General features: G+C 51.6%; 1 protein-coding gene across 2 annotated transcripts in view; it reads right to left on the bottom strand.

Annotated features, from left to right (window-relative positions):
* Positions 1-16,620, bottom strand: part of NLGN2 (neuroligin 2) — a 74,602-nt gene that overhangs the window by 35,125 nt on the left and 22,857 nt on the right. Inside the window, exons 2-3 of one of the 2 annotated variants that reach the window (XM_080979721.1) lie at positions 11,956-12,745; positions 1,259-1,315 (exon numbers count right to left, since the gene is read on the bottom strand). In XM_080979721.1, the coding sequence (XP_080835847.1) occupies positions 1,259-1,315; positions 11,956-12,421 (523 nt within the window). In that variant the 5' untranslated portion in view covers positions 12,422-12,745. The remainder of the gene's footprint in view (positions 1-1,258; positions 1,316-11,955; positions 12,746-16,620) is intronic. The other variant, XM_080979722.1, reaches the window with a different exon arrangement.

Below are 16,620 nucleotides of genomic sequence, written 5' to 3'. Positions count from 1 at the left end.
AGCCAGAACGGGTAACACTGGCTTAGATGGGCAAAAAAGCCACAAGGCGTGTTTTTTTCCCTGCGTTTCTCCCAATTAGGCAACATTTCTTACGAGAAGCTGTGGGCGTATCCTGTTAACCAAACAGTCAAAGCACCTACAATTCCTTCACTCTCTAGTTCCTTTCTTGCCACAATTCCCACACCGCCCGGGTGCAAAGCGGCGGAAGGGGAGCCAGGTCTCGTTGGACTCCAACTCCCATCATCCCCCTGGGCCATTGGGCCACGCTGGCTGGGGCTGATGGGAGTTGTAGTACGTCGACATCTGGTTGAGGAAAGCCGTTCTCGGCTGCTGAGCAAGAAAACAAGGGAGCAAAGCAACTTTTCTGTAAAATGGGCACGAGGGAAATTGGGTCACCACCTGCTTTAATTCCGTCAGTTTGGGAGTGACAAGAAATCTTCCGCTTTCACAACTGGGGACTTTTAAGGGGTGGTGATGGCTTGTTTGAGGGACACCCTGGTTGAGGAAAAAATAACCCAAATATATATATTTTTAAGTTCGTAAAGGCAAGAAAACAATGGGAACCAGAGAACAACACCAGAGTCCCGTCCCACGAAGCCCGTTCCTCTCTCACAATGAATTAAAAGTTGCCAAGTTCAGAAAATACCCCCCGTGGGCTTTTCTCCACCCAAAAAAAAGCCACTTTGTTTTGGAATTTGTGAGCGAGGAGGATTATGGGAAACAGGCCCAAAGCTTGGTTTGCTTTGGTGGGGACACCAGCCCCACACCCCACACCCACAAATACAAGCACACGCCCAAATCCCAAATGAAATTCTTCCCTTTGCAATAAAAATTCTTCTAAATCTCAGTAAATCATCTGGCCCTAAATGGATTGGGGGGGGCAGTATTGTAATTATTATTATTGTTTGTTTCCCTTCCAAAAAAAAGGAGGAGAAAAAAAGAGAGGAAAAGATAAAGAAAGAAGGAAGCGAAAATTGTGATGATTCTGGAAAACAAGAAAGGGGGGGGGTGCTTTCCCAAAAAAAGGAAAAAAGAGGGGGGGAAGGGTTGCTTTTTTTCCAAAAGTTTATATATTATTTGTTCTGGTTTCTTTTCTTTTCTTTTTTAATCAATATATATATATATTTAAAAAGAAGAAGAAGTAAAAAACCAAAAAACCAAAACCAAAAAAAAAAAAGGAAAATATTTTGTTTCTGTTTCTGTTTTGTTTTTGTTTTTTTTAAAAAAGCAAGATTTGTGAAACATGCAGGAAAAATACCTTCGTCTGGAGAGGGATTGTTAGTTGACACCTCCTCACGCTTTTTCGTGAGCGGACCTAAGAGCAAGAAAAAAGAAGAAAAAAGAAAAATGGGACAAGGGGGTAAAAAGAGAGAGAAAGATCAAGAAAAAAAAGAGATCGGTTTTTGCGTTTTGTTTCTCGTCTGCTTCAGCAAAAAGGGAAAAAAGCAATATTTCTTTTCTTTCTTTTAGCAAAATACAAACAATTTTCGTTTTTTAAAGGTTTTTTTTCTCTCCTGGGCTTGTGTGTGTGTGTTGCTGATGTTGCTGGGATATTTTTATTTTTCCTTCCCCCCCCCACCGAAAAAAGCATATATATATATATATATATATATATATATATATATATATATAATAGATTTATATATATGACACAGAATTATAGAGAAACCGGATGCTGTGAAATTAAAAGTTGGTTAGAGACGCACCAGGTTGGGAGGGGTGGGTGGGTGGTGGGTTAGATCCTGAAATGGATAACAGAACCATATGGACTACCTGGGAGGGAGGGATTCTTTGCTTGCAGTTTCTGCATCGGAGCGGATTGGACTAGATGACCGCTGCTGGTCCCTTTCAAGTCTACAACCATCTGCAAGGGACCCTGCAAGATGCGATTTTCCTGCATCGCAGGAGGGTTGCACTAGATGATATTTGGGGCTCCCTTTCCAAATTTCATTACCATTCAACACCCCTGGGACACCGGCCGGGGAGAGGGCAGACAAGCTCACTTACTTAAGGGCCACACCAAATTCCTCTCTTCGCAAGGGACTTGCTGGATCTTTAAATTGGAAACCAGCGTCTTAGGAAACCTGTGTGCCTGCAAAAACTGTCCTGTTTTGTTATCATCCGTGCTTTTTTCCTGAAGAAAATGCTTGGGGGGTTCTCTTGTTTTGACTCGAGAAAAATCACCATTTTGTACTTCAAATCGAGGGACAGAAACACAGCAAATGGACAAAAGTACAGGGGACGCTTGGGTTGCGAACGTGATCCGCGCAGGTTGCGATTCGGCGCTTCTGCGCATGTGCAAAGCGCGATTTAGCGCTTCTGCGCGTGCTCGACCGCCGAAACCTGGAAGTATCCCATTCCGGTACTTCCGGGTTTTGGCAGTCTGTAACCCGAAAAAACGCAACCTGAAGCGTCTGTAACCCGAAGTATGACTCTACAAAGATTCACAAAATGTGGGCTTTGCGTACCTCCAGAAAAAAAGTACTGGTTATTATATTGTGCATTTTTATTTTGCAAAATGCCTTTGTGATCCTCGGATGCTGTCATAAATTGGATCTCAAATGCCTTGGCTCCAGAACAAATCGGCTCCCGAATGATCGAAACCTGGGAGTGAGCGTTCCGGTTTCTGAACGTCCTTTCGGAAGCCGAACATCTGACGGGGCTTCCGATTGGCTGCAGGAGCTGTTTCCTGCAGCCAATTGGAAGCCACGCTTTGGTTCCCAAACGTTTCGGAACCCGAACGGACTCCCGGAACGGATTCCGTTCGAGTTCCCAGGTACGACTGTGAGGAAATTTAATAAACGGATACATCTCCTCGTGTAACCGCTTAGAAATGCTAAAAAATGCTAAGCGCTTTTAAATAAAATGAAATAAATATGCTTTTTTGAGACTTTTTCTCCCAAGGGTGCTGATTCCAAAGTCGAGTCACTAACCCGCTTCCTGGGTCGTGGTTGTCGTTTTTGGTTCTTACGGCCTTTAACCGGTGTGTGACATCATTTCTCAGGGACACAGAGGGTCAGTTCGCCTGGCTGCTAACCGGAAGGTTGGCGGTTCGAGTCCAGCCACGGGTGGCTGTGGGCAGGACTCCTGCATTACAGAGGGTTGGTCTAGATGGCACTTCAGGGTCCCTTTTCCATCTGGACAATTCTATGAGCAAGCAAGCATTCCACAGGTGCAGTCCCCTCCCCAGGCAGAACTGTGCGCGGAAGCTACACCCGTCGGACTCCTGCCTGCGTCCCAAGCATCCTTCCGGAAGACGCGGGAGGAAGGAACCGGGAGGCAAAGAGGATGAGGATGGTGACTAGAGAGGGAAGCGACAGAAAGCAGAGCGAACCGGGAGCTCTTTTTAATTTGGTGTCCTAGAGAAACGGTTTATCTCTCCGAGGCGAAGCCAAGAGCCCAGCGGGCCACGGGAAGGAGGCGTCGAGACGGGATTTGGCAGGCAGATGGGAGAGGGGGTGTGTGTGGCTGCAGCAAAGCCGCAGGACGTTGGAAGGGACCCGTGCGGTCATCCATCTCAACCCCCTGTGGCTGGAGGAGGAGGTGTCGACAGACGGGCAGACGGCGCCGCCTGAAGAGTGCTGAGCTGGAGGAGGAAGGGGCCAAAGGAGATGTCGATGCCCCACAGGGCCCCACTGAGGCCGATCCTGTGCCTTCCGGGAGAAGGGGGTCAGACTCTTAAGCCCGCGGAAGGGAGGAGAGAGGCGTTAGCCTGCATCCCCAAGGAGGAGACACGGAAGGCCAGGGTTTTCCAGCTCCCGAGCAATGCAAGCAGGCCCCTGTGGATCTTTGGAACTCCCTGCTACAGGAATTCCCAAGAGAGTTTGCCAGGAAGGCGGCAGAGTATCTGAGGAGGGGGACTTGCAACCGAAGGGAAATCCTATGCCGAGAGGGGGAGTTTTGGGGGACAGGGGAAGGAGAGGCGAAGGGATTGGCGCCGTGCCCGGCTCAGCTCCGCCGGCCGAAATCTGGGGCAGCGCGACGGCTGGCATCTCCCTTTCCTCCCTGATGTGATGGGGGAACTGGGCATTTGCAGATTAAGACAGAAGGATTTTTCACGGGCTGGCGATTCGCCCCGGGGCACCAGCATCCTCTGCTATATAAAGAGAGCAGCGAAAGGGAGGGCAGAGCGGGAGAGCGGAAAACAGGGAGAGAAGGAGGGAGGGAAGGGGCTAACCACAAGTGCCCCTTCACCCTCCTGACCTGCGCTACTCTCTCGGGACAAGCCCGTGGATCCTGCCTCTCTGCCCTGACATCGCCCCTCTCTTCTTCCACCCGCCCACAATTCAAAGTGCGGCTTTCTCTCTTGACTCTCTCGGGAATTCCTGTGGCAGGCAGTTCCGGAGGTTAACGGCCGTTCGTGCAGAGAACAACAACAGAAAGGGAAAGAGGAGGCTGCTGGTGTTTGGGCCGACCCAAAGGTGGGTGAAGGGGATGCGAGTGGCGCTGTGGGTTAAACCACAGAGCCTAGGACTTGCCGATCAGAAGGTCGGCGGTTTGAATCCCCGTGACGGGGTGAGCTCCCGTTGCTCGGTCCCTGCTCCTGCCAACCTAGCAGTTCGAAAGCACCTCAAAGTGCAAGTAGATAAATAGGTACCGCTCCAGCGGGAAGGTAAGCGGTGTTTCCGTGCGCTGCTCTGGTTCGCCAGAAGCGGCTCAGTCCTGCTGGCCACATGACCTGGAAGCTGTACGCCGACTCCCTCGGCCAGTAAAGCGAGATGAGCGTCGCAACCCCAGAGTCGGTCACGACTGGACCTAATGGTCAGGGGTCCCTTTACCTTTACCTAAAGGTAGGTGAACCCAGCCGCCTTGAGCTACTTATCAAAGGACCCGATCTGATGGAATTTAGCTGTGGTTGCGGGCGTTGGAGTAGATGACCCCTGGGGTCCCTTCCAGCTTCTGTTATTCTATATGAATGCTTCCCACTGGATCAGACCCAAAGTGGGCTACCTCTGCCACGCTCCTGTTGCTTTTAACTATCCTACTCCCTGGGAGTTATAGTTTGGGGTGAGCCCCGGACATTCTGCAGGGCCTATAAGACAGAGTTGTTCCACCTGGCCTTTGGCTTGGAGCCAATTTGATTCCCTCCCCCTCTTTCTTTTTCCTTCTCCTCCTGTGATGAGGCTGCATTTTAATATTTTAATGTTTCAATATTTTAATGTTGTATTTTAACCTTGTTTTTAAGTTGTATTCATTCAATTTGTTTTTATTCTTGCTTGTTAGCCACCCTGAGCCCGGCCTTGGCTGGGGAGGGCGGAGTATAAATAAAAATTATTATTATTATTATTATTATTATTATTATTATTATTATTATCATCTTGTCCGCACCGGCTCACATTTCCCAGGGTGCACTGGGACGGACACAGATATTAAATCGCCCTGAGCCTATAGCAGCCTTTGCCAACCTGGTGCCCTCCAGATTTTGGGGAAATTTTATCTGCCATCGAGTCCATCCAACATGCCAGCGGTCAGGGATAATGGGAGTTGTAGTCTGATGCCTAGAGGGAACGAAAGATTGGGGGAGACTGCGGCGGAGGTGTCCCTGAGATTAAATTTTGCCATAAATGTCGGGTGAGTGGGTGAAGATTATTTTCCACTATTGGGGAGGGGTGGAATTGACCCTCAAAACTGAATTTCAGCATCCATACAGACAAACTTTATCTGCATTCCTTTATTTTTATCTGTAAGCCGCCTTGAGCCCCATCCTGGGGAAATTTTAATTTAAAAATATATAGTTTAAAGAAAATTTGTCCAGAGGGGTTACTCTGAGGAGGTCCAGGCTTCCATGCACATTTCCTACAGCTGCCTGCTATAATAATAATAATAATAATAATATTTCTACCCTGCTCACCTGGCTGGGTTTCCCCAGGCACTCTGGGCAGCTTCCAACAAAATATTAAAAATACAATAAAACAACAGGCATTAAAAACTTCCCTAAATGGGGGGGGGGGGGGGGCGGGTGGGACTTCCCTATCAAACAGGAACATCAAAAGATCCAGGCTGCAGGATCCGGCCAATGGCCCACCTAGGCTGTCTTCGTGCCGAATGTTAAAAGCGCTGCGATACCGTTTTAAACAGTCATGGCTTCCCCCAAAGGATTCTGGGAGCTGCAGTTTGCTAAGGGAGTTGTGATGAGACCCCCCCCCCCGCTATTCCCTTCAGAGAACTGCAATTCCCAGAATTCCCTGGGAAGAGGGATTGGCTGTTAACCCACTCTGGGAATGGTCTCTCCATGAGTGGGGACTGCAGGGTCTCCTCACCGCGCTCGGCAAACTACATCTCCCAGAATCCCTTGGGAGAAGACATGCCTGTTTGACCTCCAACACCGCTTCCCAGGGAACTCTGGGGGTTTTTCCTCTGTGCTCTCAGCACCCTCAACCCAACTACAGTTCCCAGGATTCCTTGGGGGGGAAGCCATGACTTTAAAGCACTCTGCGAACGACATGAACGTGGCCCTTCTAGGCCAGTGTTTCCCAAACGTGGGTCTCCAGCTGGACTACAACTCCCATCGCCCGCAGCTAGCAAGAGCAGCGGTGGGGGATGATGGGAATTGTAGTCGCGGAGACCCACGTTTGGGAAACCGCACTTTGGGGCAGATTCAGTTATGGGGCTTCCAGTTACTGGCTCCTTTTTAAATGAAGATTATCCCAGATCGGGCCTGGCATTAAATCCGCCTGTAACCTGCTCAGATTGTCCAGGAAAAATACCCCAAAACCCAAACCAACCAACCCTCATCTGAGACCCCTTTCTCCTCCTGTGGGCCTCTCTTACCCCCACTCCAGACCCTCCAAGAGTCCTTATTTTCCAGTGTTATCCCCAGCTGTGAAACCTTTGGGACCAAGATGCTTGTGTTTTCTATTCCGGACCCTCCAAGTTTCTCTATTTACCAGGACGCCCCTGATTTATAGAAGCCGTCCCGGTTTTTTGATTTGATCCCAGAATCTCCCGCTTTTCCTTAGGACGTCCCTATTTCCACTGGAGAAATGTTGGAGGGTGTGGAGTTATCTGACCCCCGAGCCGTCCGAAAGCAATCCTGTACAGTGGTACCTCTGGATGCAAACGGGATCCGTTCTGGAGCCCCGTTCGCACCCAGAAGCGAGCGCAACCCGCGCCTGCGCGTCGCAATTCGTCGCTCCCGCCCATGCGCGTGGAGCCATTTTGACCGCCTGTGCATGCGCGAGCGGCGAAACCCGGAAGTAACGCGCTCCGTTACTTCAACCCGAGGTACGACTGTACAGTGGTACCTCGGGTTACGTACGCTTCAGGTTACATACGCTTCAGGTTACAGACTCCGCTAACCCAGAAATATTACCTCGGGTTAAGAACTTTGCTTCAGGATGAGAACAGAAATCGTGCTCCGGCAGCGCGGCGGCAGCAGGAGGCCCCATTAGCTAAAGTGGTGCTTCAAGTTAAGAACAGTTTCAGGTTAACAACGGATCTCCAGAACGAATTACCGTATTTTTCGCTCTATAAAACGCACCAGACCACAAGACGCACCTAGTTTTTGGAGGAGGAAAACAAGAAAAAAAATATTCTGAATCCCAGAAGCCAGGACAGCAAGAGGGATCGCTGCGCAGTGAAAGCAGCAATCCCTCTTGCTGTTCTGGCTTCTGGGATAGCTGCGCAGCCTGCATTCGCTCCATAAGACGCACACACATTTCCCCTTACTTTTTAGGAGGGAAAAAGTGAGTCTTATAGAGCAAAATATACAGTAAGTACTTAACCCGAGGTACCACTGTATAGGGAATGGGTGTTTTTTTTAAATGCTTTTATTATGTTTTTATATCTGTTGGAACTATTGCATCCCCGCTGCCTCGGCCTCCTCCAGGTGAGGACAGGTGAGGGCATCCTTGCGGAGGCTGAACCAGGGAGACGCGAGAGCCTTTGCCGCTCAGGTGAGGGAGATTGGGGGGGCGAGAAGCAGCAGGCAGGGTTCCCAAATGGGACCTGACATTTCTCTGCGACGCCCCAGGCGGCAGCTGGGGGAAAGCGTGTCGCACGGAGGGGAGAAAGAGAGGGAGGGAGAGAGAGAGAAGATGTGAGGCAGGGGGTGGGGGGGCGAGGGGCAGAGTTTGGGGTTGGGGGTGTAGGAACAGCGGCTGCCTCTGCCAGGAGCAGGTGCCCCACACGGGGGGGGGGGGGGAGACGCTCCGATGCTTGTGTGTGTTTTTTTCGCCTAGTGCTCTGGGATTTGCTCACCCCCCCTTCTTTAAATGGAACCCCCCCCTTCCCGGCCGTTGCCAAGGAAACTGGCTTAGCGATGCTGCAAAAAGAGAGAGGGATGGCTTGGTGGGAGATGGAAGGGGTGGCGTTTGGGGGGGGGAAGAAGCAGCAGCTGGTTTCTCCTCCTCCTCCTCCTCTTTCTCGCCATCCCCTGCTTTTTGCGGAGTGTTCTCCCTCCCTTAATAATAATAATAATAATAATAAATTTTATTTATATCCCTCCCCAGCCAAAGCCTGGCTCAGGGCGGCTAACAACAATAAAATAAGACAACATTCTAAAATCATTTCATTAAAATTAATTCAACTCAAATTGTGGCCAGAAACAAATGTTTAAAAGGCTAATAATAATAATAATAATAATAATAATAATTCCAAAATGCATCCTGTTCTCAAAGTGGCAAGATCAATGCCCCCCATAGGAAGCCCACAAGCAGAATGCAAGAATCCTAGAATGGTAGCGCTGGAAGGGACCCTGAGGGTCATCTAGTCCAACCCCCTGCAAAGCAGGATTTTTTTGCCCAACGCAGGACTCGAACCCACAACCCTGCAATCGAGAGCCTTGTGCTCTACCGACCGAGCTGTGCCAGTAGCCCTAAGGCCAGGCCATTCCTTGCCATTCTCCGCCCCGACCGGCAAAGCCCCCCGACCCTGAAGTTAGTGGGGTGGTTGTAGGGCGAGCGTCGCTCGGACAGGACCTGGCGGTGGGGGAAAAATGGCCTTGGGGAGTCCCCAAAGGGCCGCAGCAAAGGATTCTGGGAGCCAGAGCACCCTGGGTTTTTTGGGGAGAGGAGCCCTTGTTCCTGGAGGGATGAAGCTCATCGCTAGACCCGAGGTCGCAGCTTAGTGGCGGGACACCTGCTTGGCATGTAGAAGGCTCCATCCTGGGGGAGCGTCTTCGAGTAGGCCTGGGATCCCCCCCTTCCAGTGCCTGAAAGCAGGGCTGCTGCCGGCCCGTGTAGGCTGCACTGAGCTAAGTAGCTTGCAGAGGTCTGGCTTTAGATAGAAGGCATTTTGCTGTCTTTGTACATTTCGAGCTGCTCAGGGGGAGAGCTGCTTGGAGTGAAGAAGGCTCCGGGTACGATCTCTGGATAGGTAAAGGGCCCTGCCGGGAGCCCTAGCAAGCCGCTGCTGCCAGTCCGTGCTGGGAACGCTCTGCTAGATCGGCCAGTTTGGTCTGAGACTGGGATAGCTCCGTTGGTAGAATAATAATAATAATAATAATAATAATAATAATAATAATAGTTTTATTATTTGCACCATCTGGCAGGATTCTGCGATGCACCTGAGGTTCTTAAATAGGGGCTGGATGGGACTTCCGGGGTGGCGCCATCGGCAATGGCGGACTCCCTCTGATCTGGAGGGACTAGCTCCGCGCGAAACGGGTCTTTTCCGCTACGGCGAAGCGGGGACCCTTTTAAAAATCACAGGCGGATGAAGCCTGTGACCATGGGACTCGGCGGGCACCCTTAGCGCCCCCCCAACCCGCAAAGGAACCCACTAACGGGCTCCGAAGCGAAGAGGGGGAAGTGGCGCGGTGCTGAGAGTGAACTGCTTCTTCCGTGGAGCGAAGCCGCACAGCCGTTGCCGGAGAGCGCTGCCTTTTTCCTGGGACAATTTGGCTTCTAAAATAAGCACCCGTGAGTACTTAAACTTTGAACAATTGGACTTTAAATAAGGACTTGCGAGCAGAAAGGAATTGGACTTAAAAATTTACTTCAATTTGGTACTGAAACGGGAAGGTCTAAACAGGAAGTCAGCCTTCCGTTTCTTTGTAGATGATGGATGAGAACCTGCCAGGCATTCTTTAGCGGAGACTAAATGACTCATGGGGTCCCAACGTCCAATGCTATGATCTGAAGAAGAAAAACTCGGGTTCACAAGCCCCAGTCCGTTTTGGGGAGAGCGAATCCTGCGCTTATTCGACCCTAGCTTGAAAAAACAAAATGAAATCAGGATTTTCATGACTCCCCAAAGGAGAGCAGCTGTGCGTTCAGGGTGAGCCTGAGGGTGAAAGATGCAGGCTCTGCTTCTGAATCCTGGAAACCACAGGAGAGGAGGGTTGCTCTCGAACTCGGGACCCGCTTGCGGGTTTCCCCGCAAGGCGCGTCTGTTTGGCCACAGCGAGAAGACGATGCTGGCCTGGGTGAGCCCTTGGCCTGGCCTTCGGGCTACCGGCACAGCTCGGTCGGGAGAACACGAGGCTCTTGATCGCAGGGTTGTGGGTTCGAGTCCTGCGCTGGGCAAAAAAATCCTGCTTTGCAGGGGGTTGGTCTAGATGACCCTCAGGGTCTCTTCCAACGCTACCATTCTAGGATTCTTATATTCTGCTTGTGGGCTTCCTATGGGGGGCATCGACCTGGCCAGTTCGAGAACAGCATGCATTTTGAAATTATTATTATTATTATTATTATTATTAGCCTATTAAACATTTGTTTCTGGACATTTGGCTCACTGGCATCCTCTTCGGGCTCTGGGAAGGGTCTCCTCGCGAGCCACGAGGATTTCCCCGCTCTCTCCTGCCACTTCTGGGCTGGAATCAAATCATTTATTTATTTTGCGGCGCCTGGTCTGCGCGCACAGATGAGGAGTTGCCCGTAATTGCCACGGTTAACTTTTATAATAATAGCACAGTATACCCTTATCCATTTCCACCTGCTTTTTGTTTTCCCTTCCACATTGTAATCAGTCAATCAATTCCCATCAGACTCATAGAACCAGAGAGTCAGAAGGGGCCCTAGCGGTCATCTAGTCCAACCCGCTGCAATGCAGGGATGTGCCCCCGACCCTGATGGGGGGGAATCGAACCCGCAACCTTGGTGTCACCAGTACTACGCTCTAACCAACCAAGCTCGTTCAACTAAACCAGGCATAGGCAAACTCAGCCCTTCAGCTGTTTTGGGACTACAACTCCCATGATCCCTAGCTAACAGGACCGGTGGTCAGGGATGATGGGAATTTTAGTCCCAAAACATTTGGAGGGCCGAGTTTGCCTATGCCTGAACTAAAAAGGTAAAGGGACCCCTAACCATTAGGTCCAGTCGCGAACAACTCTGGGGTTGTGGCGCTCATCTCACTTCATTGGCCAAGGGAGCCGTTTGTTCACAGTTTTTCTGGGTCATGTGGCCAGCATGACTAAGCCGCTTCTGGTGAACCAGAGCAGCACACGGAATCGCCATTTACCTTCCCGCTGGAGTGGTACCTATTCATCTACTTGCACTTTGACGTGCTTTGGACTGCTAGGTTGCCAGGAGCAGGGACCAAGCAACGGGAGCTCACCCCATCATTGCGGGGATTCGAACCTCCGACCTTCCAATCGGCAAGCCCTAGGCTCGGTGGTTTAGACCATCCCATACGCCTGAACTAAACTGTTCTTTAAAAAATTATAAACTAAAGCATGCTGGTCTCGCTGCTCCGATCCTGCGGAGCTCTTCCGGTCGCAAAAAGCACTCTGCACATGCCCAGAGGCGCTGCTCAAACTGTTTCTGGGAAGCTAGCGATTGGAGGGGTTTCCGGTTAGCAGCGCAGGGGAGGCGGCCAGGGCTAAAGACGAGGATTGGATTCTGGTGGCGATTATTATTATTTCAAAGAAGGGATTGCGGTGTTAAGCGGGGAGTGAGGTTCCCTGACCTACGACGCTGGAGAGGAGAGTGGGGAGAGATGCGAGACAGCTGAGGGGAGGGTTGGGGGGGGCTCGCCCGTGTCCGCTCGCCCGCCCCCCTTTTGCACCCTTACCGTCCTCCATGGGGACGTAGATGTTGAGGTACAGGCAGTCTTCGCTCTGGTTCTGGACGTACCCCGCCACAATCTCCAGGTTTTCAGTGAACCACACCGGGAGCATGATCCCCGGGAGCATGCCGTGGATGTTCTGGGGGCAGACGGGAGCGAAGGCGGTGGCGTTTCGCACCTCGGACCAGGACGCGGGCGCCTCGGGGGGCTGGAAGCGTCTCTCGCCCACAGGCGGCGTGGCGTAGGGGATGCCCAGGTATTGCACCACGGGACCCAGGATTTCGTTGTTGAGGTCCTTCTTGATTCCCCGCAGCTTGCCGTAGTTGGTGGGCACCACCGGGTACTTGTCCTCCGGCTTCTGCCCCGAGAGGGGCAAGGAGCGCAGCGCCAGGCCCAGGAGCCAGAAGAGGACGGCTGAGCCCGTGCGGAGATTCAGCACCCGCAAGACGAGCCTCGAAGGCGGGAGGAACATGGCGGACGCGGCGGTGGGGTGGCGGGCGACGGATTCTGGGAGGGCGGGCCAGGGGAAGGGAGAGAAAGGAGCGTCCTCGCGCGAGGAGCAGGCGAAGAGGAGGGATGAGGAAAGGGGCGCGGGAGGCGAGCCGGGTGTCCGCCGGAGCAGCAGCAGTGGAAGAGGAGATAACCACCAGGAGAGCGGCCCGAGAGGAGAGGATTAGGAAGCCCGGAGGTCTTAGCGAGAATCGCAGGAGGGTTTTCCGGCAGAGGAAAGGCGTCTGTTGCGTTCCATCGTGGCCCGGGAGAGCGGGAAGCGTCCAGCCAGACTTGAGAAACGCACCTAGAGGTCAAGAGATGGGGTGGGGGAATCGAAGGGAAGGGTGAATAAGAGGCAGAAGGAGAGAAACGGAAAGGAAACAAGGCAGGATGGGTGGAGAGAAAGAGAGAAAGAAAGGGGTTTTCAGAAAGAAGCCATCCTCCAATCATTCACCCCTCAAATAGTTTTCTTTGCGTAAAATGGACACACCATAGATTTAAAGCATAGTTCACCCCTTTAAAAAAAAAAAAAAAAAAAGGATTATGGGAACTGTAGTTTTCCTTTGAGGGTGCTGGGAGTTATAGTTCCGGAAGGGGCGAACTACAGTTCCCAGGATTCTTGGAGGGGGGGGATGTGCTTTAAATGTACAGTACACACAGCTCCCATCCCCAAAACACCTTTACCTTCCCCCAAAGTACTGCCCACTCACCTCCAAAATCTTTTTTTTTTTTGCTTGGGAACCGATCTGCATATTGACATTATGTAGATTATGCATGATTACGTGACAATGCGTCATGCGCTTCACACTTCCTGCGAAGAGGGAGTTGAGGACAAACAGGGAAAGGGGCGATTGGGGATTTGTGGAGTGTGTGTGTGTGGGGAGAACAGGCGCACCCTGCCTCACCCCAGGCACCTCCGTTCCCTTAAGGGAAAACAAGTCCATTTGGGATGAAACATCTCCTCTGCCTCCTTGCACAACTATTCTATTAACCACACTTCCATTTTTCGCCTTCCGTCGGGAGTGATGGGCCGCGAAACCAAATGCAACATGAGAACGTAAGGATGAGGCTGGCGGCCCATCTAGGCTGGCGTCCTATTCTCACAGTGGCCAACCAAATGCCCATTCTGGGAAACCCACGAGCAGGATTCGAACACAAGACTCGCTCTCCCGCTCCTGAGGTTCCACACAACTGGGATTCAGAACTATTTATTGCCTCCAACCACAGAGGCAGAACGCAGCAGGCAACACCAGCCCTCTCCTTCTCCACGAACAGGTCCAATCTTCTTTCAAAGCCATCCCAGTGGGCTCCTGTGGCAGGGAGTTCCACCGTCTAACTACATGCTGAAGGACTTCCTATTATCCGTCCCAAATAGCCCGACCCTCGGCTTCTCCGAACGTCCGCTGGTTCCAGCGTTACAAGGGAGGAGAACCAACAGATTCAAGGGATCCGACCAGGAAGAAGTTTTTGACAGCAGGAGCTGTTCGACAGTGGAACAGACTGCCAGAAGAATTGATGGGCTCTTCTTCCTTGGAGATTTATAAGCAAAGGTCGGACGGCCATCTGTCAGGGATGCTGAGATTCCTGCGTAGGGGGAACCTTCTGATTCAAAGACGCGTAGAATCGTAGGGACCCCACGAGTCATCTAGTCCAGCCCCTGGCAATGAAGGAATCTCAGCTAAAATCTCCAGGACACATGGCCATCCAACCTCTGTTTAAAAACCTTGAAGGAAGGACAGACCACTTTGGCCACAGGTAATCCTCATGGGTGGACGCAGGTGGCACTGTGAGTTAAACCACAGAGCCTAGGACTTGCCAATCAGAAGGTCGGCAGTTCAAATCCCCGCGACGAGGTGAGCTCCCGTTGCTCGGTCCCTGCTCCTGCCAACCTAGCAGTTCCAAAGCACGTCAAAGTGCAAGTAGATAAATAGGTACCGCTCCGGCGGGAAGGTAAACGGCGTTTCCGTGCGCTGCTCTGGTTCGCCAGAAGCGGCTTAGTCCTGCTGGCCACATGACCCAGAAGCTGTACGCCGGCTCCCTCGGCCAGTAAAGCGAGATGAGCGCCGCAACCCCAGAGTCGGTCACGACTGGACCTAATGGTCAGGGGTCACTTTACCTTTACCTTTTTAATTCTCATGGACTTTCCTGGACATGCCCTCCTTCAATTCTGATTTCTTCCCAAACCAGGTGTGCTTTTGCGTTACCACACGCAGGTAAGCAGCCATTCTGGGTCAGGGGCACAAACACACCGTCCCTTGAACATCCACCCTGAGCAGATCGGAGCGCGGATCATTTCCCACACCGAAACCAATCCCCGCGGGATTCTGCGCTGCACTGGGAGAAACGGCGTCCTCTCCCCCGCCTCCCCTTTTCCAACCGTACCAATTCTCCCCGGTGGATTCTACCAGGTCTTTAATTAAATAAAACTGGAGTTTTTTGTTTATCATTCACAATGTGGCAATTAGAGGCAGGAACGTGTAATTAGTACCAAATTGCGTCTGGGAGAATCCAAAAGGCCCAGAGAGAAAGGGGGGGGCGGTGCTGGGAGCGCATGCCAGAACCCGACGCCATCAGAACTGCCGACGGACAGACGGACGGACGCTTCGACGCAGGGGAAGTCGAGGCAGCTGCTGTGGCGCAGATGCTGTTGCAGGAATTTGTGTATAGGTTGGGGGGGGTTGCCCCTCTAGCAGATATCCTGCACATGCAGCCCACTACCAAAACCAGCACAATCGCTTTTGTGACTTTTGTGATTTGTCCCCACAAAACACTTCATCACAGTTTCTTTCTATCTATTCAAAGGGCCTCTACTGCACGATACCAAATGTAAGAATTCACTGATCAATGTATCTATGTACTGGTTCACTGGGAAAACTTCAGAAACTCATAAAGACATGTGAGCTCAGCTCCTCAGCAGCCCCTCTGCCTGAGGGATAATCCCTGGCATCCTGATACCTGAGTGCCAGACAGGTAGCCATTCCAGAAAGAACAAACCCAGATGAAGACAAAAGGATGTGATGAACTTGGCTGGGAAACAGGGAAATGTGAATATCTCTTTTGTTCCACTTGATGGGTGTTTGGTGGAGGGCAAGGAGAACCATGGGGCAGGGTCTAGGATGCTCAGATTACTGCCATGAGACCTCCCCTTTCATGATGTAACTGTGATGTAGTTTGGGGGGGGTGTAACATGGGGATTAGCAGCTAATAAAAGTTTGGGTTCTCTTTTGTTCAGGGCATCCATCTTGTTGCACCTGGTGGCAGGTGGGAGTCCTGTGGCGACAGCCTTCAATCAAGACCAAGCCTACTGGCTGCTGTTTTGCTCTGGTATTCCTGGCTGGTGTCCTTGTTTTATGTCCAAGGGAGCCCTCAGATTTCTCCGTTAACAGTTCCCAGCAGGCTGGGACTACAACTCCCATGACCCTCTGGGAGGCTGATGAGAGCATAGTGGGTGTGTGGCACAAGGCGATGTTGAGAATTGCGTTCCTGCGTGTCTGGAGGGTGCCGCCTTGCAGTGCCTCAACGGAGGGGTCAGGGTGGCCAGAGGGAGGAATGGGTGGGCTCCTGGTGGAGGCTTCTTGTGAATGGGACCAGGGCAGAGGGCCACTGCCAGATTTATGTATAAGCTAAACAAGCTATAGCTTAGGGCCCCACTCTCTTGGGGGCCCCCAAAAAATGTAAAGGGAAAAAAAACCTGGATGTACATTTCCAAAATATAAGATAAAAAACAAATAAAATAAAACCTACAGACAGCAACGGACGCGGGTGGCGCTGTGGGTTAAACCACAGAGCCTAGGACTTGCCGTTCAGAAGGTCAGCGGTTCGAATCCCCGCAACGGGGTGAGCTCCCGTTGCTCGGTCCCTGCTCATGCCCACCTAGCAGTTCGAAAGCACCTCAAAGTGCAAGTAGATCAATAGGCACTACTCCGGCGGGAAGGTAAACGGCGTTTCTGTGCGCTGCTCTGGTTTGCCAGAAGCGGCTTAGTCCTGCTGGCCACATGACCCGGAAGCTGTACGCCGGCTCCCTTGGCCAGTAAAGCGAGATGAGTGCCGCAACCCCAGAGTCGGCCACGACTGGACCTAATGGTCAGGGGTCCCCTTTACCCTTTTTACAGACAGCAACAGTGTTTTGTGTTGTGTAGGCTCCTAGGATGTAAGTCGTGGGTCCCGCCTGCTCCCTAA

Source organism: Podarcis pityusensis (genome assembly GCF_964106645.2).
Source record: "Podarcis pityusensis genome assembly, chromosome: 13".
Lineage (NCBI taxonomy): Eukaryota > Metazoa > Chordata > Lepidosauria > Squamata > Lacertidae > Podarcis > Podarcis pityusensis.
This window is presented reverse-complemented; position numbering and strand designations above follow the sequence as displayed.